This window comes from Eleutherodactylus coqui, chromosome 12 (genome assembly GCF_035609145.1).
Source record: "Eleutherodactylus coqui strain aEleCoq1 chromosome 12, aEleCoq1.hap1, whole genome shotgun sequence".
Lineage (NCBI taxonomy): Eukaryota > Metazoa > Chordata > Amphibia > Anura > Eleutherodactylidae > Eleutherodactylus > Eleutherodactylus coqui.
In genome coordinates this window covers 124,180,801-124,208,019 of record NC_089848.1, presented here as the reverse complement: position 1 = coordinate 124,208,019, position 27,219 = coordinate 124,180,801, and the positions used below count along the sequence as shown (strand labels likewise).

Genomic DNA, 27,219 nt, shown 5'->3' with positions numbered 1-27,219 from the left:
TATATCTCAGCGCGTTCAGGAGGAGGAGGAGCATGAGGAGGAGGGGGAAGAGACAGCTTGGCCCACTGCTGACGGTACCCATGCTGCTTGCCTGTCATCCTTTCAGCGTGTATGGCCTGAGGAGGAGGAGGAGGAGGAGGAGGATCCTGAAAGTGATCTTCCTAGTGAAGACAGCCATGTGTTGCGTACAGGTACCCTGGCACACATGGCTGACTTCATGTTAGGATGCCTTTCTCGTGACCCTCGCGTTACACGCATTCTGGCCACTACGGATTACTGGGTGTACACACTGCTCAACCCACGGTATAAGGAGAACCTTTCCACTCTCATTCCCGAAGAGGAAAGGGGTTCGAGAGTGTTGCTATACCACAGGACCCTGGCGGACAAGCTGATGGTAAAATTCCCATCCGACAGCGCTAGTGGCAGAAGGCGCAGTTCCGAGGGCCAGGTAGCAGGGGAGGTGCGGAGATCGAGCAGCATGTACAGCACAGGCAGTGCAACAGTCTTTAAGGCCCTGGACAGCTTTATGGCTCCCCAGCAAGACTGTCACCGCTCCCCAGTCAAGGCTGAGTCGGCGGGAGCACTGTAAAAGGATGGTGAGGGAGTACGTCGCCGATCGCACGACCGTCCTCCCTGACGCCTCTGCCACCTACAACTACTGGGTGTCGAAGCTGGACACGTGGCCTGAACTAGCGCTGTATGCCCTGGAGGTGCTTGCTTGTCCTGCGGCTAGCGTCTTGTCAGAGAGGGTGTTTAGTGCGGCTGGGGGAATCATCACAGATAAGCATACCCGCCTGTCAACCGACAGTGCCGACAGGCTAACACTCATCAAGATGAACAATTTTTCGTTAAACTGGGCTGCCTCCAGGCCTAGTTACCACTTAAGCCACATTGGGCCCTCACCTACAGTGTATTCATAGTAATTTCTATGTTCTTCGCCTGCACTCATGGTACAGAAAGGTGTATGGGGTTGGCCTACACTTTAGCTACATAAATGTAACTGGGGCCTTGTCTACACTGCAGCTACTGAAATGTGAAAGAGACTGTTATCTCCCTAAACTGCTGCAATGGGAATGTTACTGTGGCCTGCCTTGACTGCTAATACTACTGAAATGGAACTAAGACAGCGCTCCCACTATACTGCTGCTTCGGAATTGTTACTGGGGCCTGTGTAGGCTGCTACTATTACTGAAATTTAACTAAGACTGGGCTCCTCCTATACTGCTGCTTCGGAATTGTTACTGGGGCCTGTCTTGAGTGCTAATATTACTGAAATGGAACTAAGACTGCGCTCCCACTATACTGCTGCTTCGGAATTGTTACTGGGGCCTGTCTAGGCTGCTACTATTACTGAAATGGAACTAAGACTGTGCTCCTCCTATACTGCTGCTTCGGAATTGTTACTGGGGCCTGTCTTGAGTGCTACTATTACTGAAATGGAACTAAGGCTGCGCTCCCACTATACTGCTGCTTCGGAATTGTTACTGGGGCCTGTCTTGAGTGCTAATATTACTGAAATGGAACTAAGACTGTGCTCCCACTATACTGCTGCTTCGGAATTGTTACTGGGGCCTATCTAGGCTGCTACTATTACTGAAATGGAACTAAGACTGTGCTCCTCCTATACTGCTGCTTCGGAATTGTTACTGGGGCCTGTCTTGAGTGCTACTATTACTGAAATGGAACTAAGGCTGCGCTCCCATTATACTGCTGCTTCGGAATTGTTACTGGGGCCTGTCTTGAGTGCTAATATTACTGAAATGGAACTAAGACTGCGCTCCCACTATACTGCTGCTTCGGAATTGTTACTGGGGCCTGTCTTGAGTGCTACTATTACTGAAATGGAACTAAGACTGTGCTCCTCCTATACTGCTGCTTCGGAATTGTTACTGGGGCCTGTCTTGAGTGCTACTATTACTGAAATGGAACTAAGACTGCGCTCCCACTATACTGCTGCTTCGGAATTGTTACTGGGGCCTGTCTGGACTGCTACTACTACTGAAATGAAACTAATACTGTGCTCCCCCTATAATGCTGCTAGTGATATGTTAGTGGGGCCTGTCCCTAATGCTACCGCTGAAATGTTACTAATTATGGGCTCTGCCTATACCGCTGCTAATGGTATGTCTCTGGGGTGTGGAAACAGAGGCTTCCCAAAGACATGATGGCAGCGAGGCCATTTCCCACCAACGCTGTTACTGTTAAGGTGCATATAACCACGGACACGTGGAGAGGACACGTAGTGCTTCAAAAACATCCCCCGCCACGGCCCACTTAATCCTGGCCACATTCCGAAAACCAACTAAATAAAACCGCGCTACTAGGTCCGCAGTCACCACCACATTACCACCAACGCGGTTACTGTTAAGGTGCATATAACCACGGACACGTGGAGAGGACACGTAGTGCCTCAAAAACATCCCCCGCCACGGCCCACTTAATCCTGGCCACATTCCGAAAACCAACAAAATAAAAACGCGCTACTAGGTCCGCAGTCACCACCACATTACCACCAACGCGGTTACTGTTAAGGTGCATATAACCACGGACACGTGGAGAGGACACGTAGTGCCTCAAAAACATCCCCCGCCACGGCCCACTTAATCCTGGCCACATTCCGAAAACCAACTAAATAAAACCGCGCTACTAAGTCCGCAGTCACCACCACATTACCACCAACGCGGTTACTGTTAAGGTACATATTACCAGTCTGACTGGGGCATGCAGTGTGGGCCGAAGCCCACCTGTTTTAAGCACGACATTACTACCTCAGCTGTGTTGGGCAATGCAATGGGATATTTTTATGTACCGCCGGTGGGTTCCAGGGAGCCACCCATGCTGTAGGTGCACACGGAGTTTAACCTACATCTGTCCACTTGTAAAGAACCCCAGTCTGACTGGGGCATGCAGTGTGGGCCGAAGCCCACCTGCATTAAGCACGACATTACTACCTCAGCTGTGTTGGGCAATGCAATGGGATATTTTTATGTACCGCCGGTGGGTTCCAGGGAGCCACCCATGCTGTAGGTGCACACGGAGTTTAACCTACATCTGTCCACTTGTAAAGAACCCCAGTCAGACTGGGGCATGCAGTGTGGGCCGAAGCCCACCTGCATTAAGCACAACATTACTACCTCAGCTGTGTTGGGCAATGCAATGGGATATATTTATGTACCGCCGGTGGGTTCCAGGGAGCCACCCATGCTGTCGGTCCACAGGGACTTCACAATAGGGAGTTGTACCTGCCTGTGTCTATGAATTAAAAAGCCCGGTCTGACTGGGGCATGCAGACACCTTGACAGAATGAATAGTGTGTGGCACATAGGTTCCCCATTGCTATGCCCACGTGTGCAGCTCCAGATGGAGGTGGCACAGGATTATATTTCTCATTGCTTCTGTACAGCATTGTGGACTATCGCCCCGCCCCTTTTAAAGAGGGTCGCTGCCTAGCCGTGCCAACCCTCTGCAGTGTGTGCCTGCGGTTCCTCCTCATGGCAGACGCACTTATAAATAGACATGAGGGTGGTGTGGCATGAGGGCAGCTGAAGGCTGCACAGGGACACTTTGGTGTGCGCTGTGGGGGGGGGGGGGGGTTGGGCAGCATGTAACCCAGGAGAAGTGGCAGCGGAGTGTCATGCAGGCAGTGATTGTGCTTTGTTGGAGGTAGTGTGGTGCTTAGCTAAGGTATGCCATGCTAATGAGGGCTTTTCAGAAGTAAATGTTGTTGGGAGGGGGGTGGCCCCACTCTTGCCGGTATTGTGGCTTAATAGTGGGACCTGGGAACTTGAGATGCAGCCCAACATGTAGCCCCTCGGCCTGCCCTATCCGTTTCTGTGTCGTTCCCATCACTTCCTTGAATTGCCCAGATTTTCACACATGAAAACCTTAGCGAGCATCGGCGAAATACAAAAATGCTCGGGTCGCCCATTAACTTCAATGGGGTTCGTAACTCGAAACGAACCCTCGAGCATCGCGATAATTTCGTCCCGAATAACGAGCACCCGAGCATTTTGGTGCTCGCTCATCTCTAGTGGTTACTCAAATGAGGACTATCAAAATTTCAGCTCTTCCCCAGCCACACAGATAATGAAAGTCTTTAATACAGCAATGTTCCAGGGGTCCATACCAGCTGAAATGTTACAAACCCCCATAGCGATGATTCCTAAACCAGGGAAGCCCACCTTTACCCCAGCAAATTTTCAACCCATATCTCTTTTAGGGCTCCCACACACTTGGGTTTTTTTAACGCTGCGTTTCTTTTTTTTTTTTTTACGCCATTGTCAATGGGACTTTCTAATGTTAAAAAAACATAGCAAGTTTGTGCTCTGAAATTTTTGTGCGATGCGTTTTTAACATTAGAAAGTCCCATTGACAATCGCATTAAAAAAATGCAGCATGAAAAAAATGCAAGTGTGCGGGAGCCCTTAAACAGCGACACCAAACTTTATGCAAAGATTCTGGCTCACTGACTTTTCCCAATAATACCCTCATTAACTCATGGGGATCAGGTTGGCTTTGTGGGAGGCCGACAGGTCTCGGACGGTACTAGAAGGATTGGGGGGCTCGGAATGCCTTCTTTGCTTCTGACACTGGATGCAGAGAAGGCAATTAACAAGATCCATTAGGGCTACGCCTACTCTGCACTACAAAAATTTGGATTTTCTGGCAAGATTCTAAAAGCAAAAGCAATAATGTACAAACGGTGCGCTAAACTTGATGAAAACAGGATGGAGTACAAAAAGGCAATACCGCAATATTAAAAAATACAAGAAAAAAGTGACAGTGAAAAACAACAATATATCAATGTAAAAAATACTAACCCAGCAGCAGCAAGTGGAGAACGGGAGGAGAAGGCAATAACCAGTAGTAAAGAAAAAGCACAGAGCACACGTGTGAATTGCAGGCTCTCCCAACGGTAGCGGCTGCAAACAGATACTGCGGGCTGGGGGTGATCTAGCCTCACTAGGGAAGCTAAAAAAGCCCAAAAAACTCTGCTGAGAATCGAGACCTAAACACTAGTCTCTTCGTCAGGGAGAAGATTCTAAAAGCAATCCAGGCCTCGCACTCCCTACCCTTGGATAAAGTTTAGCAAATAGAATTCTTTCAAATCCCTTTAATATCACTGATGGCACTCGTCAGGATTGTCCCGTTTTGACCATTCTTTTTAGTTTAATTATGGAACCTTTGGCTGAGACTGTGCGCATAGATATGAATATCAGGAGGATAGCACTCAGACAGCATAAATTGGGACTATTCCCTGATGACATTTTCCTACTTTTTCATCCCCCCAGGTCCTTGCGCGCAGTTTCAGCTGTAGTGAAAGTCTTTGGTCGGGTGTCATATTATAGGGTCAATTTCACTAAGGGCTAATGTCCACGGGTATTTTTTCACCGCGTATCATGTGTGCGTAATATGCAGTGAATGGAGGCAAGGGAAGTCAATGGACTTTCATTGTTCCATACATACAGTGGTTTCATATGGCAGTGTGTGTTAAAGAGCCCTTCTATGGGCTCCAAATTGAAACACTACCCCTACACACGGCATTGCGAGAGGGCAGTGCTTCAAAATGCAGCCCCACTTTGAACACAGCAGGAAATTTGAAAAAAAACAAAAACATCAGTGCGCATGTCCATGACGTCAGATTTCGGGACATGCGCAGTGCATACTCAGCCGATACGCGGTCTCTGATGGCTCTCTGCCAGCAGAGAGAAAGAGCTCCATATGTGTAAAATGGACATAAGCCCTAAGTCTCAAATCCTAAATATTAACAATCCCTCCCACCGCAATGATGCTATAAAAATGGAGTTCCATTATCCATGGGATAAGATCACCCTCCCCTATTTGGGAATCAATATTATTGAAAAAATAAGAGGCAATTAAATTTTTTAAATATCTTTTGCCATATTTAGAATAAAAGAATCTAAATAATAAAACAACATATTTGGTATTGATGCGTCAATAAAAGTCCCATCTAGCAAAGTAATGCGATATTTACTCCGCACGGTGAATGTCGGGAGGAAAAAAAGAAAGAATGCCAGAATTGCACTTTTTTGGTCACCCCGTCTCCAAGAAAAAATGTACTAAAAAGCTATCAAAATGTCGTATGTACTCTAATACGCACAACTAGATTGACGGAAAAGTACAAAGTTATGGTTGTCAGAGGATGGCGGCCGAAAATAATTTTAAAAAATGTAATATCTTTGAAATTTTTAAGTACAGAGAAGAAAAAACTATATGAAATGGGTATTTTAGTAATCATGCAGACCTTCAGAATAAAGTTATCAGGACATTTTTGTAGCAGTCGGTACATTGTAGTAACAAGACACAAAGATGGGGGAATTTTGTTTCGTTCCAAGTTACTATACTTAGAATTTTAAAAAGATTTTCAGTACATTCTATGGTGTGATACATAGTATCACTGAAAAACACTGATCATCCCGCAAAAAACAAGCCCTCTGACAGCTGTGTTGATGGATAAATAAAAGAGTAATGATTTTTTTAAAAGGGGTGGGGGTGGAAACCGAAAATGGAAAAAAAAAAAAGGTCCGCGTCCTTACAGGGTTAAATCCCTTCAGATTAAAAACCACATTGAAAATCAGCTTCCCTCGACTCTCTCACTTCCTACATATCTTAATTTCTTATTCAAACCGCCCCCTCTTAAATTAAGTATGCGCTTTTTCTACAAGATTTATGTGGCGAAAAGAGAAATAGAGGAGAAATACTACAAAAACCTGGGAAAGAGGCATGAAATCCTCTTTCGCCCTCAGACAGTTGTTCGCTGGGGCCATGGAAGCACTCTGAACGCCAATCTTCTGGAGACTCACTACAACCTCATATCTAGATGGTACTTCTATTAATAAGGGTATGAATAAGATAAGTCTTTCAATTTAAAATATTGCTCCTTTTGCTGCTGCATCACACGGTTTACTCATGTTCAGTCTTTGATCTATTAGTATTGTAGTGGCCCAGCAGACCACTCATGGTACACTTGTCCTGTTTCACCTGTCTGGATGCCATCTTTGCATCCGGAAGGTGACGTCTGTAGGAGAGACCCTGTGTCTCCCCTTCTGCTCTAGTCAAAGAGCTCAACTCTGGTGTCATCTAGCCTTTCATTGACTGACAGTCTGGTTTAATCTTACTGGTGCAGAGCCCAAGGGTGGGAAGCAAACATAGAAGTCCCTATGCAAGAGAGGGAGAGGTTATAAAAGGAAGTGACGCAGAGCAGTTAGTTAGACTCAGCCAGTAGCGAGTGAGGAGAGGTTGCAGTTACCGCAGTCGGCAAGGAGGAGTACTTCATCAGTTATCGTTCCCAAGGTCGAGTGTGGTAATCAAACCCGCTCCCTTGGCATCTACAGCAGAGAATCCAGAAGATCCTCTCAGAGGTCTAGCTTCACCTAAACAGTGAGTTATAGCTACCCAGTGAAGCTAAAGACCGGATTTATATATATATACACACACACACTTTTTTCTCTGCCTCATCATCGTCCGGAGTGTCCAAATAGAGTGTGGCGTCACCGTGACAAAGTTTAGACCTCCAGCCATACCTACGGTAAGTTCATTTGGGGCGTTACAGTATACCCAAGTCTTTTTCACATGTGCTGCTGCTTAGCCCAATTCCTCCCATTCTATGTGCTTTTTTCATTTTCTTGCCCAGATGTAGGACTTTGCATTTCTCCTTGTTAAATACCATTATGTTAGTTGCCGCCCACTTGGCAAGCTTTTTGTAGATCTTTTTGAATCCTCTCTCTCTCTCTGGGCCAGGACAGAGCCTTGTGATACGCTACTTGACACATTCTTCCAATTGGATCTGGAGCCATTTATGACCACTCTTTGAGTACGATCACTCAGCCAGTTGTGAATCCACCTAACAGTCTCCTTGTCAATCCCAGATTTATTTATTTTTTTAAAAATAAGGATGGTATGAGATTCTTTGTCAAATGCTTAGTTAGGGCGCCTACCCACTGGCGTTTGCGATTTTCGTGCGTGAAAAACGCAGCGTTTTCCGCGCGTTTTTCGCGGCTTTTTCGCGCCTCTTCCGTTAATTTCCATTGACATTCATGAGTGCATTAAGAGAAAAATAAGGACACATATGCAACTGACAGTTCCTATGTTAAAAATTGCAATGGACCGAAAAAAAAAAATGCAAGTGGACAAGAACACATTCTATCCTAATTGCTCTTCAGAAAAAATGCAAAACGCAAAGGAAAAAAAAATCGCAAGTGGGTAGGCACCCTTAAAGTCAAGATATACTATATCTTGAAACATGTCGGCTGTATACTCAAGAGAGAAAGAGTCTGCAGGAAGGAAAGCAGTCTTAAGAAGACATTTGAGCTGCATTGCCTATGGAAAGCTGACCTCTATGGAGGTAACAAATGGTTGGGCATTAGTGCATTCAATGTCTTGGTCTTCTCCCTCTAGTTGTTTGGACTGCCCGATTGACATCTATGACACTGAATGATCAAACAGCTACTCAGACTGATCCATGTGGACTGCTTCAGAGGGTGGGTGGAATTGGGCACTGGGTGAAGTAGAACGTGGGTGTTCATGGCCAACTGGTGTAAATGCATAGGCAGAACCACTTCCAAGGAATAGCAGTAGGCTTGCCCCACCTCCTGCAGAACATGGAGCTGTTGCTTCAGTGGGAGCTGCTTGAACTTGGCCCATTCTCTATCACCTCCACCACGGACACATCCCGTTACCCATTGCTTTCTTCATCTTTTTTTTTGCTTTTTTTATTTAGCATTTTTTTGGGTTCACCTTTTAGTGTAATTTTATGTATCTTTTCAGCTAACTTTACAGTTTGCAGAAAACCACTACTAGCTGTTTAAGGCCTGCAAGAAATTCATAGCGGCAGGACTGGTGACTTTGAATAACATTTGAGGCCGCTGACACGTAATGTGTGTATTTGTTGTTACCCACTTTTGTTTTATATTAGTAAGAAAAGAACCGACAACTAAATAAACCGCAATCCCTGAAAGGCGCTATATGTGAGAACAGAAGGCCACAGAGTATAGCTTGTATCTATTGTGAGCTATCCCCGTTTGGCGAAGCAGAGCTGAATTCCCCAAATCCCACTGTTAGCTGTGTAAGGTCTGCAAATAATTCATAATGGCCAGGCTGGTGACTTTGAATGACGTCTGAGGCCAGAAACAAAGTACTGCAATATTCCCTATGCCAAAGCTTATTTGGTCTGTCTGCTTTGCTGCTATATATGTTGACAGTAGCAGAAATATACCCTCTCCCAATGCACAGACCATGTTTTGTATAGGCATATAAATGTTATGCAGCAACTTTTTCAACTTCCTCCAGTAAAACCCTTTTTAAAGTTCTCTGCTGGTATACAAGCTTCTAATACAGCAGCAATATGTCCTCTGTAGAATATCAATCCTTATTACCAATAGACCACATGTTATATTGGCATATAAACATGATGCAGCTTCTCTGCCGTTTGCTCAACTGTAAAATGGTTATATACAGCTAGGTCATGTGATGCAGGTATCCAATGAAACTCCGTTCCTCGAAGAATAAATTTTATATCACATGAGAGAGTTGGTGCCATTATCCACAAGGACTTAGGAATGAGAAAGCTTACAGCCAAGTGGATCCTGAAACTTTTGACAACCAAACAGAAGAGGAGACGTGTGGAGACATCGGTGGCTGTTTGAGTATTTTGCAAGAAATGACAAACTAGTAACTGGTGATGAGACATGGATCTACTGTTATGATCCAGAAACAAAGGAACAGTCTAAGGAATGGAGGCACAGTGGTTCCCGCAGGCCAAAGAAGTTCCTTCTGCAAGGGTTAGCACAAATGCAAATGGCAACCATTTTTTGAAATAAGAAGGGAGTTCTGCTCGTGGACTATGTCCCAAAGGGTGGTTCAAGCATCAATGTAACATATTACTGTTCAGTATTGACAAAGCGGAGGCAAAATATTAAGGAAAGACATTGAGGAAAGCTCTCCAAAAGGTGTCATCCTGTTGTGTGACAATTCCCCAGTCACACACTGCAGGTGCCAGTATTGCAAAAATGACCTCCTTAGGTTTTCAACTGATGTCCCATCAAAACTATTTGTCTGACCTGGCTCTATCTGACTACCATCTATTCCCCAATCCCAAAAACCGCCTAAAGCGACAACAGTTTGGAGTGTTTTGGAGGCAACTAATGCTGCAAGTGAGCGGTCGGAAGAATTCTATTTGCAGGGACTTAAAATCTGCAGTAGAGATGTGCCAAGTGTGTTGACATCCTGGGGCAATATGTAGAAAAGTGGGGCAGTTTTAGCTTCCTAGATGATTTTTTTCTGGGTAAGGCTCAATGCTGATCAGCACCCCCTTGTAGTTCTGGTTGATTACACTATAGAATTCTCATTCCCTCCTGTGAGCTGATTTGTGCACACTGGTCAGTTGCCTACAGAAAGACAAGTACTGGGAAGGTCTATCACAGAGTACACAGCCAAAGGAGCACCAGCAGACGTGCCGCAGCAGAACAGAAGATGTGGAATCTATTCTCCAATTTTCCTAATCCAAAAGTCCATTGGAGGGTGAGATTTTTATACCACTTCATACAAAAGAGGAAGTAACAAATGGAAACTATAAAATCAATTCTAAGCAACCTGCAGCCAGCAGATCACATGACCTCATTAGACTTGAAGGATGCCTATATGCACATAGCAAAAGCCACTCCTTGCAGCGAGCAATTGACTGGTCATGTATATTAGCTGATATGTCATTGTGCCGCAAGAAGAGCAGCAGACAGTACGGAACCCTGGGAACTACTGGAAAAGGAACAGCACCAAATTAGGTATGTAGTATAAGAATTCTTTGTAACTACATTGAGATTGTTGAAACCCATAAAAAAAAGAGTGTGGATAACCATCTAATGCATGATTATTAGTAGAGATGAGCGAGCGTACTCGTCCGTGCTTGATACTCGTTCGAGTATTAGCGTGTTCGAGATGCTCGTTACTAGAGGCGAGCACCACGCGATGTTCGAGTTACTTTCACTTTCATCTCTGAGACGTTAGCGCGCTTTTCTGGCCAATAGAAAGACAGGGAAGGCATTACAACTTCCCCCTGCGAGGTTCAAGCCCTATACCACCCCCCTGCAGTGAGTGGCTGGCGAGATCAGGTGTCACCCGAGTATAAAAATCGGCCCCTCCCGCGGCTCGCCACAGATGCATTCTGACAGAGATCAGGGAAAGTGCTGCTGGTGCCGGAGCTGCTACAGGGAGAGCGTTAGGAGTGATTTTAGGCTTCAAGAACCCCAACGGTCCTTCTTAGGGCCACATATGACCATGTGCAGTACTGTTGAGGCTGCTTTTAGCAGTGTTGCACAATTTTTTTTTTAATATATCGGGCGTGCAGAGCATGGCGTCCTCAGTCTGCAGTCATTGTACAGAGTATAGGGCCAGTACTGGTGAGGCAGGGAAAGAGATATACTGTCTATATAGGCAGTGGGCTTTTTCAAAAATATTGGGGAAAAATACTATATTTGGGCTGCCTGTGACCGTCTTCAGTTTACTGCGTGTCTGCTGGGGGTAGTAGTCCTAATTAATACGCAGCTAAGCGTTACAGCAGGCTTGCGCAAAATTGTTTCCTGGCTCTGCTGTCTCCGTTACATCACCGCCGTCATCCCGGCAGAGGGAAACAGTATACATAATATTATACGCTGCCTACAGTATCTGTCTGCTGGGGGTAGTAGTCCTAATTAATACGCAGCTAAGCGTTACAGCAGGCTTGCGCAAAATTGTTTCCTGGCTCTGCTGTCTCCGTTACATCACCGCCGTCATCCCACCAGAGGGAAACAGTATACATAATATTATACGCTGCCTACAGTATCTATCTCCTGTGGGTAGTAGTCCTAATTAATCCACAGCTAAGCGTTACAGCAGGCTTGCGCAAAATTGTTTCCTGGCTCTGCTGTCTCCGTTACATCACCGCCGTCATCCCGCCAGAGGGAAACACTATACATAATATTATACGCTGCCTACACTATCTGTCTGCTGGGGGTAGTACTCCAAATTAATACGCAGCTAAGCGTTTCAGCAGGCTTGCGCAAAATTGTTTCCTGGCTCTGCTGTCTCCGTTACATCACCGCCATCATCCCGCCAGAGGGAAACAGTATACATAATATTATACGCTGCCTACAGTATCTGTCTGCTGTATCAGCTCAGCATTTTAAAAAAATAGAAGCAAAATACTTAAGGCCTACTACTGGCCTTTGGCCACTTGACTGCTTCTGCGCTGTGAATTCCACTAGCTCAGTCATACGCACCTACATCTCACTACAGGCGTGCACAAAATTGTTTCCTGGCTCTGCTGTGTGTTCCGTAAGCGAAGTCAGCCTCCAACCACAGGCCAATAAGCGGCACATTTAATTACAGCGTTCTGTTTCTGCACTACTGGTAATACACCATGCTGAGGGGTAGGGGTAGGCCTAGAGGACGTGGACGCGGGCGAGGACGCGGAGGCCCAAGTCAGGGTGTGGGCACAGGCCGAGCTCCTGATCCAGGTGTATCGCAGCCGACTGCTGCGGGATTAGGAGAGAGGCACGTTTCTGGCGTCCCCACATTCATCTCACAATTAATGGGTCCACGCGGTAGACCTTTATTAGAAAATGAGCAGTGTGAGCAGGTCCTGTCGTGGATGGCAGCAAGTGCATCCAGCAATCTATCGACCACCCAGACTTCTACGCCGTCCACTGCTGCAACTCCGAATCCTCTGGCTGCTGCTCCTCCTTCCTCCCAGCCTCCTCACTCCATTACAATGACACATTCTGAGGAGCAGACAGACTCCCAGGAACTGTTCTCGGGCCCCTGCCCAGAATGGGCAGCAATGGTTCTGAATCCTCTCCCACTGGAGGAGTTTGTCGTGACCGATGCCCAACCTTTGGAAAGTTCCCGGGGTCCGGGGGATGAGGCTGGGGACTTCCGGCAACTGTCTCAAGACCTTTCAGTGGGTGAGGAGGACGATGACGATGAGACACAGTTGTTTATCACTCAGGTAGTAGTAATTGGAGTAAGTCCGAGGGAGGAGCGCACAAAGGATTCGGAGGAAGAGCAGCAGGACGATGAGGTGACTGACCCCACCTGGTTTGCAACGCCTACTCAGGACAGGTCTTCAGAGGGGGAGGCAAGGGCAGCAGCAGGGCAGGTTGCAAGAGGCAGTGCGGTGGCCAGGGGTAGAGGCAGGGCCAGACCGAATAATCCAACTGTTTCCCAAAGCGCCGCCTCGTGCCATGCCACCCTGCAGAGGCCATGGTGCTCAAAGGTCTGGCAGTTTTTCACTGACAGTGCAGACGACCGACGAACAGTGGTGTGCAACCTTTGTCGCGCCAAGATCAGCCGGGGAGCCACCACCACCAACCTCACCACCACCAGCATGCGCAGACATATGATGTCCAAGCACCCCACAAGGTGGGACGAAGGCCGTTCACCGCCTCCGGTTTGCACCACTGCCTCTCCCCCTGTGCCCCAACCTGCCACTGAGATCCAACCCCCCTCTCAGGACACAGGCACTACCGTCTCCTGGCCTGCACCCACACCCTCAACTCCGCTGACCTCGGCCCCATCCACCAATGTCTCTCAGCGCACCGTCCAGCCGTTGCTAGCACAAGTGTTTGAGCGCAAGTACGCCGCCACGCACCCGCACGCACAAGCGTTAAACGTGCACATAGCCAAATTTATCAGCCTGGAGATGCTGCCGTATAGGGTTGTGGAAACTGAGGCTTTCAAAGGTATGATGGCGGCGGCAGCCCCGCGCTACTCAGTTCCCAGTCGCCACTACTTTTCCCGATGTGCCGTCCCAGCCCTGCACGACCACGTCTCCCGCAACATTGTACGCGCCCTCACCAACGCGGTTACTGCCAAGGTCCACTAAACAACAGACACGTGGACAAGCACAGGCGGGCAGGGCCACTATATCTCCCTGACGGCACATTGGGTGAATTTAGTGGAGGCTGGGACAGAGTCAGAGCCTCGGACCGCTCACGTCCTACCCACCCCCAGAATTGCGGGCCCCAGCTCGGTGGTGGTAGCTGCGGTGGTGTATGCTTCCTCCACTAAACCACCCTCCTCCTCCTCCTACGCAACCTCTGTCTCGCAATCAAGATGTGTCAGCAGCAGCACGTCGCCAGCAGTCGGTGTCGCACGGCGTGGCAGCACAGCGGTGGGCAAGCGTCAGCAGGCCGTGCTGAAATTACTCAGCTTAGGAGATAAGAGGCACACGGCCCACAAACTGCTGCAGGGTCTGACAGAGCAGACCGACCGCTGGCTTGTGCCGCTGAGCCTCCAACCGGGCATGGTCGTGTGTGACAACGGCTGTAACCTTGTGGCGGCTCTGCAGCTCGGCAGCCTCACGCACGTGCCATGCCTGGCCCACGTCTTTAATTTGGTGGTTCAGCGCTTTCTGAAAAGCTACCCACGCTTGTCAGACCTGCTCGGAAAGGTGCGCCAGCTCTGCGCACATTTCCGCACGTCCCACACGGGCGCTGCCACCCTGCGCACCCTGCAACATCGGTTTCATCTGCCAGTGCACCGACTGCTGTGCGACGTGCCCACACGGTGGAACTCTACGCTCCACATGTTGGCCAGGCTCTATGAGCAGCGTAGAGCTATAGTGGAATACCAACTCCAACATGGGCGGCGCAGTGGGAGTCAGCCTCCTCAATTGTTTACAGAAGAGTGGGCCTGGTTGGCAGACATCTGCCAGGTCCTTGGAAACTTTGAGGAGTCTACCCAGATGGTGAGCGGCGATGCTGCCATCATTAGCGTCACCATTCCTCTGCTATGCCTCTTGAGAAGTTCCCTGCAAAGAATAAAGGCAGATGCTTTGTGCTCGGAAACAGAGGCGGGGGAAGACAGTATGTCGCTGGATAGTCAGAGCACCCTCCTGTCTATATATCAGCGCGTTGAGGAGGAGGAGGAGGAGCATGAGGAGGATGAGGAGGAGGGGGAAGAGACAGCTTGGCCCACTGCTGAGGGTACCCATGCTGTTTGCCTGTCATCCTTTCAGCGTGTATGGCCTGAGGAGGAGGAGGAGGAGGAGGATCCTGAAAGGGATCTTCCTAGTGAAGACAGCCATGTGTTGTGTACAGGTACCCTGGCACACATGGCTGACTTCATGTTAGGATGCCTTTCTCGTGACCCTCGCGTTACACGCATTCTGGCCACTACAGATTACTGGGTGTACACACTGCTCGACCCACGGTATAAGGAGAACCTTTCCACTCTCATACCCGAAGAGGAAAGGGGTTCGAGAGTGATGCTATACCACAGGACCCTGGCGGACAAACTGATGGTAAAATTCCCATCCGACAGCACTAGTGGCCGAAGGCGCAGTTCCGAGGGCCGGGTAGCAGGGGAGGAGCGGAGATCAGGCAGCATGTACAGCACAGGCAGGGGAACACTCTCTAAGGCCCTTGACAGCTTTCTGGCTCCCCAGCAAGACTGTCACCGCTCCCCAGTCAAGGCTGAGTCGGCGGGAGCACTGTAAAAGAATGGTGAGGGAGTACGTAGCCGATTGCACGACCGTCCTCCGTGACGCCTCTGCCCCCTACAACTACTGGGTGTCTAAGCTGGACACGTAGCCTGAACTTGCGCTGTATGCCCTGGAGGTGCTTGCTTGTCCTGCGGCTAGCGTCTTGTCAGAGAGGGTGTTTAGTGCGACTGGGGGAATCATCACAGATAAGCGTACCCGTCTGTCAACCGACATTGCCGACAGGCTTACACTCATCAAGATAAACAAAGCCTGAATTTCCCCAGACTTCTCTTCTCCACCAGCGGACAGCAGCGATACCTAAACAATACGTAGGCTGCACCCGCGGATGGAAGCATTGTTCTCTATCACCATCAAAAACGTGGACCTTTTAGCTTCATCAATCTGTGTATAATATTCATCCTCCTCCTCCTGCTCCTCCTCCTGAAACCTCATGTAATCATGCCGAACGGGCAATTTTTCTTAGGCCCACAAGGCTCCGTTATATAATTTTTGAAAGCAATTTTTATACATTTCAATGCTCATTAAAGCGTTGAAACTTGCACCTGAACCAATTTTTATTTTAACTGGGCTGCCTCCAGGCCTAGTTACAAATTAAGCCACATTAACCAAAGCGATTAATGGGTTTCACCTGCCCTCTTGGTTGGGGATGGGCAATTTTTCTGACGTACATTAGTACTGTTGGTACACCAATTTTTTGGGGCCCTCGCCTACAGTGTAATCCAATAAATTTTTTGCCTACCTGCATTAAAGCTGACGTTACATCAGCTGTGCTGGGCACTGCAATGGGATATATTTATGTACCGCCGGTGGCTTCCTGGCACCCACCCATGCTGTCGGTCCACACGGAGTTGTAACTGCATGTGTCCACTTCTAAAGAACCCCAGTCTGACTGGGGCATGCAGTGTGGGCCGAAGCCCACCTGCATTAAACATGACATTACCTCAGCTGCGATGGGCAATGCAATGGGATATATTTATGTACCGCCGGTGGGTTCCAGGGAGCCACCCATGCTGTCGGTCCACACGGAGTTGTAACTGCATGTGTCCACTTCTAAAGAACCCCAGTCTGACTGGGGCATGCAGTGTGGGCCGAAGCCCACCTGCATTAAACATGACATTACCTCAGCTGTGCTGGGCAATGCAATGGGATTTATTTATGTACCGCCTGTGGCTTCCTGGGACCCTCCCATGCTGTCGATCCACACGGACTTCACAATAGGGAGTTGTACCTGCCTGTGACTATTTATAAAAAAACGCGGTCTGATTGGGGCATGCAGACACCTTGACAGAATGAATAGTGTGCGGCACATAAATTCCCCATTGCTATGCCCACGTGTGCAGCTCCTGATGGCGGTGGCACAGGATTATATTTCTCATTGCTTCTGTACAGCGTTGTGGGCTATCGCCCCGCCCCTTTTAAAGAGGGTCGCTGCCTAGCCATGCCAACCCTCTGCAGTGTGTGCCTGCGGTTCCTCCTTATGGCAGACGCACTTATAAATAGACATGAGGGTGGCGTGGCATGAGGGCAGCTGAAGGCTGCGCAGGGACACTTTGGTGTGTGCTGTGGACACTGGGTCGTGCGGGGGGGGGGGGGGGGGGGGGTTGGGCAGCATGTATCCCAGGAGAAGTGGCAGCGGAGTGTCATGCAGGCAGTGATTGTGCTTTGTTGGAGGTAGTGTGGTGCTTAGCTAAGGTATGCATTGCTAATGAGGGCTTTTCAGAAGTAAAAATTGTTGGTAGGGGGGGCACTCTTGCCGCTATTGTAGCTTAATAGTGGGACCTGGGAACTTGAGATGCAGCCCAACATGTAGCCCCTCGCCTGCCCTATCCGTTGCTGTGTCGTTCCCATCACTTTCTTGAATTGCCCAGATTTTCACAAATGGAAACCTTAGCGAGCATCGGCGATATACAAAAATGCTCGGGTCGCCCATTGACTTCAATGGGGTTCGTTACTCGAAACGAACCCTCGAGCATCGCAAAAATTTCGTCCCGAGTAACGAGCACCCGAGCATTTTGGTGCTCGCTCATCTCTAATTATTAGGCATCAATGGGAGACGCATTCTTTTTCAGGGATCTCACTCTATCATGCCCATATGCTCTAATAGGCACATGGACAGGTTGTCCTTACAAAAGAACCTCTTTCCCCACATAGAGTGAAATGTATTAAGATGGGTGTTTAAAACTATGACACGTTTTTGTGAAAGTTGCATGCACAGGCTCACATGGCAAAAAGTTCAAAAAAATTCACAATCTAGACTTGCAGCTTTTTATATCTGTTTTTACTAGATAAGTCACCCACATAAAGTTTACTTTACCTCATCACATCCAGGGTTCAGATTGATAACTTGTTCTTGATCATTTGGCAGCGGTTTTCTTTTGCAAATATGTGGAAACGTTTTCTCGCACGTCATGTCTGCCCACTGTCCGTCCTGTGTAAGAATTTATAAGATGTGAATATCACATATACCAAAGATCATTACCAGCAACTTGTACAGTGTCCTGATCACCTGCTTTACATCACTTCACACTGTGAAGGTAGTTTTCTGGCTTCCTGCAGCCACCACTAGAGGGAGCTTACTGAAGACAGGTATATTATGGAGTTTGATGGATGCTGTATACATTTGTATAAAAAAACAGGCACACTTTACACAGTGATATCACATAATACACCAGTGTGTGATGGACCAAGGCTACATGCATGCTGTGTATGGATATATTGTGAGCATTGAAGCTGCAGTGTAACAATATGTGATATTTTATATTGCTAGTATCAGAGTGACTGATGTATAAGATTACATATCAGTGATTTAATCCGGCCAGTTAATAATTACAACATCTTAATCATAGAATCATAGATTGGTAGAGTTGGAAGGGACCTCCAGGGTCATCAGGTCCAACCCCCTGCTCAGCGCAGGATAACTAAATCATCCCAGACAGATACGTGTCCAGCCTTTGTTTAAACACTTCCATTGAACTCACCACCCGGGTTCTGAGTGTCATTCACTGAAAAAAAGCCAAAAAATGCAATACCTGATATGCTGCAGAGCAGGCACAGTTGACACAGGCACAATCGCGATAGGGCAGGCGCAATCGCCTTAAACCCTAATAGAATGCAGTCCGCTAGACTATGATATGGAGGAGCAAATTGTTCAATGCTGACTAATGTGCTAATGCCGGGTTCAGAGTGTCATACCTTAGTGGATAATGCCACACAGTCCTCTTGTTCGCTCTTGAGGTGAGATGGCTCTCCTCTCTGCCATGTTGTATATGTCACTGGGGATCCATCACTCCATTCAAAAAACAGCTGAGTCTTCAAGGCATTCAGTCCCGTCCAAACATACTCCGCATCTCCTAGAAGAAATATTTACAGATGTAGCAAACATCAATCCAACATTTAAAGGGTTGTTCAGTTGTAATCTATTGATGGCTTATCCTCAGTATAGGTCATCAATAGTAACATAGTATGTTAGAATGAATGAAGACAATGCCCATTTAGTTCAGTCTGTTTCAACCTCCACCCGCATTGTTGGTCCAGAGGAAGGCAAGAAAAAAAACCAACGAGCAAAAATATTTCTTCCTGACTCCATAATAGCAGCCAGAGTAATCCCTGGATCAACATTTGAGATCAACAACCCCTAATGTCTATATTCTGTAATATCATAGCGCTCTAAAAAGACATAAATTATAGTAATTCTTAAAGGACCACTTGTGGCCACACACCCTAATGCTAGGCCCTATGTACTTAAAAAAGGGGCAGGGCCAATGTAAGCTGTCAAATTTTTGCAATTTTAGCACATGCCACAAAATTGTGACTTTTTGATACCACAGTTCTGGCACAAGCCAGATAATAAATATCCCGCAATACGCACAAATGAGAAGTCAGGGATCTTTTCTAAAAGACACTGCCTGCAGCTAACAGTGATACTGTGTTTTAGCTACTGAAATTATATTTACACTGCTCAGTACTTCTCTAGTGTCCTCCATGATGTTGTGATGACTGTGTGTGTTACAGTTAGAGATCCGAATTTGCAGTTCTTAGTGAAATAGGTTCCTTCCACCAACCCTGAGAGAATCACAAATATAGCCTCCACAGGGAAAAAAACACCCCTTCAGTCTCCTCCTCACTGTGGGGAGAGTACAGTAACCCAGCAGCAAGGAGGACAGGGGAAAAGGGACCCCTTGTTCTCAAGATCAGCAGTGGTCTCAGAGGTGAGACCCCCACGATCAGCAAGTTATCCCCAATCCTGTGGATAGGAGATTACTTGTAATGTGGATACAACCCCTTTTAAGTAGGCTTTAAGATTAATGGTATCGGTAGTGAACCTGTGCATACTTACCAAACTCAAACTGTGAGGCAACAGCACTTGCTTCTTCAATATTGTGCAAACTTACAAGGTCACCCTCTTCGTTTTTGCAAGATAACATGGCGTCCTTCCAAATCCTTCTGTCCTTAACCAGGTAATAGCAGTACCCGTTATAAGGAATCCATGATGATGGACAAGAGATGCGATCATTGGTCCCTGTAACCAGAACCTCTGAAATTAGTAGAGATGATCAAAAACTGGTTTTGCAAGTGGGCTTTAGCCATAAAGGGGCACTAACGATTCAGACAACTTCTGCTCATCTACTAGCTTGTGTTATTCTCATCATTTCTGTAATATACTTCCATTAAAAATGTGGTTGCTTTACCTTTGTAAGTCACATTTGAAGTGGCTGCTACTAAGAGTCTGCCTTTTGGCTTCTCTGCAATCCACTCTCTGTCATTAGGTACAGAGCTTCTGTAGTAGCAAGGATGTTTCCATAGCAACAGGGGGAGGGGATATCTTTACAGGCAGCTCCCTTGCACACACAGGCTGCAGGCTGACAGATCTGCAGACATTGTGATAACGATCTCTATAGTCTCTCCCTCTCCTGCTTATACATGTGGATTTACTAACCATTTGTCCAGAGTGTCTCTAAAGGCCTGAATCATACTGGAAAAATAGGGGTGTGCATTCAGATACTGCCTCCCTGATTATTGGACTAGAAACAGTGCAATGCAACATCAGGGGAAGGAAGTACAGGACAGTTAACTACTGGCAGAATCCTAGACTTGCTACACACACTCTGCCTGATAACAGATTGCAAACAACAGGACAGCAGCAAAATAGGGAAGACCCTTTGAAAAGCAGATCTAAAAGACATGAAGCAAGGTGCAAACAGCAGCAAATGAGTGTGTAAGGAGAACCTGGTGTATTTTACAAAACTTGTTGAATACTTAGTGTGATACTGAGACTGGTAGGCTATCAGCCATTTTGCATGTGTCATCCATTTTGTGTGTGTCGGGTCTTGCTATATTGTCATCCATTTTGTGTGTAGTTAGATTGTAAGTGCAGCTTTCAGTCGACCCCTCACCCAGTACCTCACTCTTGTCTGCTCATATTCACATTTAGAAAGGCCACTGTCTGACATTACCCTGGACCAGAGCTGTGATATAAATAACCCCCTCCCTTTCTCTTCCCCACCTGCCGGTTTGGTTTATGATTAGCATGAGGATGCTACATTGTTTGACCATTTACTTCTTAATAAAATCTAAGGAAAAGTGTTTACCTAGGAGTTGGCTTCTTGCAGACATTGTGAAAATAGAACTTGGGGCGAAAATCCCAAATCTGGTTTCCTTAGTTTACTTTCTGTTTTATTTTAAGCACTGTTAGTGTGCGTACACCTGTATACCCTTATACTCCTGTGTAACACCCCTTTTGTGTATATATATATATATATATATATATATATATATATATAGTCTTTTATTAGAATACATCTGCAATTTATTAGTCAAGTTTTGTCTGTTTTAAACCAATTCAAACTCTGAAGAGATTGTGGTGGTAATTCAATCTGATGTCTAGCTACCTGAGAAAATGTTGGTGGTGGCAGCATGTATGCTTGCAGCATTGTAGAGTGCTGGAGTGCTTTAGACTGTATCAAGGGGGTGACTTGTGCTTTTAGTCTGCCTGTGGCAAGACCCTGTGAAAGCTGGTTACAAATCCACCTGTAGTGTGGTGATTCCACACTCACAATCCTACTAGAGTGATCGGACTCTGCCGTGACAAATTGCATGCAATGATTGGAGCGATCGTCTCTCCATGACAAATTGGTGGATCTTTAAAAGGTTTCTGCCAGAGTTAAGTGATTAACTCTCGTACTAAGAAGGTTGGTGGACTTTTACAAGGTTTTGACTCAGCGCGAATATATATATATTTTTTTGTTAGTAGGGACTTACAGGGCTTAAGAGCAAGGCCCTGGAGGTTTTTACAGAGATTCCTTGAGAGCAGGATGGTGACTACGAGGTCATCAAAGCAGCCTTGATCCGGCAGTGGATCAAGGGGCAACCCATTCCCGCGTTTAAGAACCTGGAAGATATGGTGCTGAAGGAACAGTTCCTGGAGACTGGTACGGCCAACATCCACCAGTTTGTCATAGACCATGAGTCCAAAGATTTGGCTCAAGCAGCCCGGATTGCAACCAACTACATCGCCAATCGGATGCTGGAGCTGTGGAAATGTGGAACCAGTTGGAGAAGGGGTAAGCAGAACAGTAACTCTGACAGATCTCCCCCACCCATGTTCCTATACTCTCAGGGGGATCAGCTCCCTCTCTCCCCTCAAGGCCTCCTGTTGATACCTGCAGATATTTTTCCTGCCATAAGGTGGGACGCTGAGGTGACCATCATCTGCTCTGAACTGGTGGCCCCCATGTATATAATTCCTGGAAGGACTATGACTGTGATGGGAATTGGGGACAGCCACCCTACCCTACAAATGGCCCGTGTGTACATTCATTGGGTGCGGGGAGTGGGATGAAAGAAGTGGGGGTGTTGAAAAACATCCCAGTCAATGTTTTACTGGGGACAGACCTTGGGGAGGTAATGGCTCATTACATGCCACAAAACTCCTCAGACTCCTCAAGCTCCGGCCCCCTGTGCAATGTGCAGTGAGTAATGAGGTCACTGCAATGCATGACCCTGTGGAGATCATGGATGCGCCAGATGGGTGTTGCAATGTCATTTTTGGCACAGTATGCATCTGTCTCGAGCTCACTGAGATTTCCTGTGCAATGAATACACCTGTAATACGACAGAGCTCAGGGATGCCACCCACGTGCAGTGTCTCTGAGGATCCACCAATAACAGTGAGTGCCAGAACAAAGAAAGCATGTGGTGATGATGTGGATTCCACCCCTGCAAGGCCTGTGTGCCCCACCTCCGGGTGTTGTGCGATGGGTAGTAGCAGTATCGAGATCCACTCGGGTACAGAGGTGTGCTAGTCAGGATAGACAGGGGGTGTGACCTCCCCCAAGGCCTGGTTGGCATATTTGTTGTCACCCGCAGCCAGGGTGTCTGAAACGCAGGGACCCAATTGCCTTCCGGATGCTCGGCTTCCTCAATCCAGCAGGATAGAGGATGGCCTTGAGCCGCTCCCGGAGGAGCCTGCTATGGTATCGACCTTAACATTTCTTCTGGCTGTACCACGCCAAGAGTTACAGGCTGCTGTGCTTGACGAATCCACCCTAAGGGCATTAAAGGACCCCCCTCTGCATCTGATGAGGGAGAGGTCCTGCTGGAGAGGTCTGCTAGCACCCGCTTAGGTGGATGGATCCTTTGAGGACACAAGTTTCAACCTGCAGCTCTCTGGGGACCAACAGTCCCAGCTGCAGGAAACCTGGGAAGGCCCAATTGATAGTTCGCAAGGTAAACACTGGGACCCAGCCCCCAGTTAGGCAGTCTGCCTACTGAGTCTCCCTAGAAGTGCAGGCAGATATGAAGCTGGAAGCTGAGCAGATACTGCCTCTAGGAGTCATCCAAAAGTCCCAGAGTGCATGGGCTTCCCCTATAGTCCTCGTGCCCAAGAAGGACCAGACGACCCAGTTCTGCGTGGACTATAGGAGGGTAAATGCCATAACGGTATCTGATACTTATCTGATGCCTCACATTGAAGAGCTATTAAACTGGCTCTCCAGTGCCCCAGTCCTGTAGGCCCCTGGCTTCGCCAAGAGGTTTGTGGTGAAGACTGATGTCAATGCATATGGCCTTGGTGCTGTTCTGAGCCAAATGCCTTTGGATGGAGAAGAGCACTCCGTGCTATATCTTAGTCACAGGTTCCTACCCAAGGAGGTAGCCTACACCACCCCAGAAGAGGGATGCCTATGAGCATCTCTATGGGCACAACTTCACCATTGTTGGTTACGCCAGGTTGCGGGGCAAAAGACAAACTCCTCTGACTGAGTCTAGCTCTTCAACAATGTGATTTTTCCATTCAGCACCGAAAAAGAAGTGAACATGGCAATGCAGACGCACTGTCCCATCACGACGAGGTGACAGGGATGGGCTTTTTGAAGTGATCTGTAGAGATTAACTATTATTGCCCATCCAAAAGGGGAAGGTGGGATATAGAGACTGGTAAGTTGTCAGCCATTTTTTGTGTGTCATCCATTTTATGTGTCAGGTCTGGCTATATTGTCATACATTATGTGTAGTTAGATTGCATTTGTAGCTTTCAGTCGGCCCCTCACCCAGTTCCTCACTCCTGCCTGTTGGTATTCGCATTTAGAAAGGACATTTTCTGACATTACCCAGATCTGTGATGTAACCCCCCTTTCCTTTCTCTTCTCCACCTGTCAGTTTTGCTTAGGATTAGCATAAGGATGCCACATTGTGTGACCAATTACTTGTTAATGAAGTGTAAAAGCCCTTTTACACACAACAATTATCACTCAAAATTCGTACAAATAGCCGAAAATTAGGAATTACTTCTTACATGTAACTGTGGGCATCATGCTCTTTTCATTTGAACAATGGATTTTGTTTTACTTAAAATTAGAGATGAGCGAACGTACTCGTCCGAGCTTGATGCTCGGGCGAATATTAGGGTGTTCGGGATGCTCGTTACTCTTAACGAGCACCACGCGATGTTCGGGTTACTTTCACTTTCATCTCTGAGACGTTAGCGCGCTTTTCTGGCCAATTGAAAGACAGGGAAGGCATTACAACTTCCTCCTGTGATGTTCCAGCCCTATACCACCCCCCTGCTGTGAGTGGCTGGCGAGATCAGGTGTCACCCGAGTATAAAAATCGGCCCCTCCCGTGGCTCGCCACAGATGCATTCTGAGATAGAGGAGGGAAAGTGCTATTGTGTTGGAGCTGCTATAGAGAGAGTGTTAGGAGTTAGTTTTTCTTGGTATATCGGCCGTGCAGAGCATTGCGCCCTGCAGTAATACTACAGGGACAGAAGTGGAGGTTAGGCAGGGAGAGTGTTAGGAGTGATTGTAGGCTTCAAGAACCCCAACGGTCTTTCTTAGGGCCACATCTAACCGTGTGCAGTAGTGTGAAGGCTGCTTTTTGCAGTGTTGCACAATTGTTTTTTTTCCCCAAATCGGCCGTGCAGAGCATTGCGCCCTGCAGTAATACTCCAGGGACAGAATTGTGTAGGCAGGGCCAGAAGACATATATTATTGATTGAATATATGCAGTGGGCCTTTCCTAAAAAATATTGGGCAAAAAATCTATTTGGCCTGCCTCTCACTGTGCTCAGCGTTCTGGGTACGCGTGTGCTGGGTGTACAACTTCAACAAAATCATATGCAGCCAGCTAAGTGTAACAGCAGGCTTGCGCCAATTTATTTCCTGGCTGTGAAATCACCGCTCTGTTGCAGTTAATAACAGTGCAACACTCTGCAGTTCTGTGAGACACTCCAGGGCCAGAAGACATATATTATTGATTGAATATATGCAGTCGGCCTTTCCTAAAAAAATATTGGGCAAAAAATCTATTTGGCCTGCCTCTCACTGTGCTCAGCGTTCTGGGTCCGTGTGTGCTGGGTGTACAACTTCAACAAAATCATACGCAGCCAGCTAAGTGTAACAGCAGGATTGCGCCACATTATTTCCTGGCATTCCGTAAGCGAAGTCAGCCTCCAACCACAGGCCAATAAGCGGCACATTTAATTACAGCGTTCTCTTTCTGAATTACTGGTAATACAGCATGCTGAGGGGTAGGGGTAGGCCTAGAGGATGTGGACGCGGCCGAGGACGCAGAGGCCCAAGTCAGGGTGTGGGCACAGGCCGAGCTCCTGATCCAGGTGTATCGCAGCCGACTCCTGCGGGATTAGGAGAGAGGCACGTTTCTGGCGTCCCCACATTCATCGCACAATTAATGGATCCACGCGGGAGACCTTTATTAGAAAATGAGCAGTGTGAGCAGGTCCTGTCGTGGATGGCAGAAAGTGCTTCCAGCAAGCTATCGTCCACCCACAGTTCTGCGCCGTCCACTGCTGCAACTCTGAATCCTCTGGCTGCTACTCCTCCTTCCTCCCAGCCTCCTCACTACACTACAATGACACATTCTCAGGAGCGGGCGGACTCCCAGGAACTGTTCTCGGGCCCCTGCTCAGATTGGGCAGCAGTGGTTCCTCTCCCACCAGAGGAGTTTATCGTGGCTGATGCCCAACCATTGGAATGTTCCCGGGGTCCGGGGGATGAGGCTGGGGACTTCCGGCAACTGTCTCAAGACCTTTCAGTGGGTGAGGAGGACGATGACGATGAGACACAGTTGTCTTTCAGTCAGGTAGTAGTGAGGGCAGTAAGTCCGAGGGAGGAGCGCACAGAGGATTCGGAGGAAGAGCAGCAGGACGATGAGGTGACTGACCCCACCTGGTTTGCTACGCCTACTCAGGACAGGTCTTCAGAGGGGGAGGCAAGGGCAGCAGCAGGGCAGGTTGCAAGAGGCAGTGCGGTGTCCAGGGGTAGAGGCAAGGCCAGACCGAATAATCCACCAACTGTTTCCCAAAGCGCACCCTCGCGCCATGCCACCCTGCAGAGGCCGAGGTGCTCAAAGGTCTGGCAGTTTTTCACTGAGAGTGCAGACGACCGACGAACAGTGGTGTGCAACCTTTGTCGCGCCAAGATCAGCCGGGGAGCCACCACCAACAGCCTCACCACCACCAGCATGCGCAGACATATGATGGCCAAGCACCCCACAAGGTGGGACGAAGGCCGTTCACCGCCTCCGGTTTGCACGGCTGGCTCTCCCCCTGTGCCCCAACCTGCCACTGAGATCTAACCCCCCTCTCAGGACACAGGCACTACCGTCTCCTGGCCTGCACCCACACCCTCAGCTCTGCTGTCCTCGGCCCCATCCACCAATGTCTCGCAGCGCACCGTCCAGCCGTCGCTAGCGCAAGTGTTGGAGCGCAAGCGCAAGTACGCCGCCACGCACCCGTACGCTCAAGCATTAACCGTGCACATAGCCAAATTTATCAGCCTGGAGATGCTGCCGTATAGGGTTGTGGAAACGGAGTCCTTCAAAAGTATGATGGCGGCGGCGGCCCCGCATCACTCAGTTCCCAGTCACCACTACTTTTCCCGATGTGCCGTCCCAGCCCTGCACGACCACGTCTCCCGCAACATTGTACGCGCCCTCACCAACGCGGTTACTGCCAAGGTCCACTTAACAACGGACACGTGGACAAGCACAGGCGGGCAGGGCCACTATATCTCCCTGACGGCACATTGGGTGAATTTAGTGGAGGCTGGGACAGAGTCAGAGCCTGGGACCGCTCACGTCCTACCCACCCGCAGAATTGCGTGCTACAGCTCGGCGGTGGTATCTGCGGCGGTGTATGCTTCCTCCACTAAAGCACCCTCCTCCTCCTCCTCCTCCTCCTCCGCAACCTCTGTCTCGCAATCAAGATG

The 27,219-nt window shown here is 48.1% G+C and overlaps 1 protein-coding gene across 1 annotated transcript in view; it reads right to left on the bottom strand.

The window, feature by feature from the left end:
* The window catches only part of LOC136586588 (macrophage mannose receptor 1-like), a 244,980-nt gene that overhangs the window by 213,102 nt on the left and 4,659 nt on the right, over positions 1-27,219 (bottom strand). Inside the window, exons 2-4 of the mRNA XM_066584720.1 lie at positions 19,833-20,015; positions 18,689-18,846; positions 17,811-17,924 (exon numbers count right to left, since the gene is read on the bottom strand). Coding sequence (XP_066440817.1) covers positions 17,811-17,924; positions 18,689-18,846; positions 19,833-19,920 — 360 coding nt within the window. The 5' untranslated portion in view covers positions 19,921-20,015. The remainder of the gene's footprint in view (positions 1-17,810; positions 17,925-18,688; positions 18,847-19,832; positions 20,016-27,219) is intronic.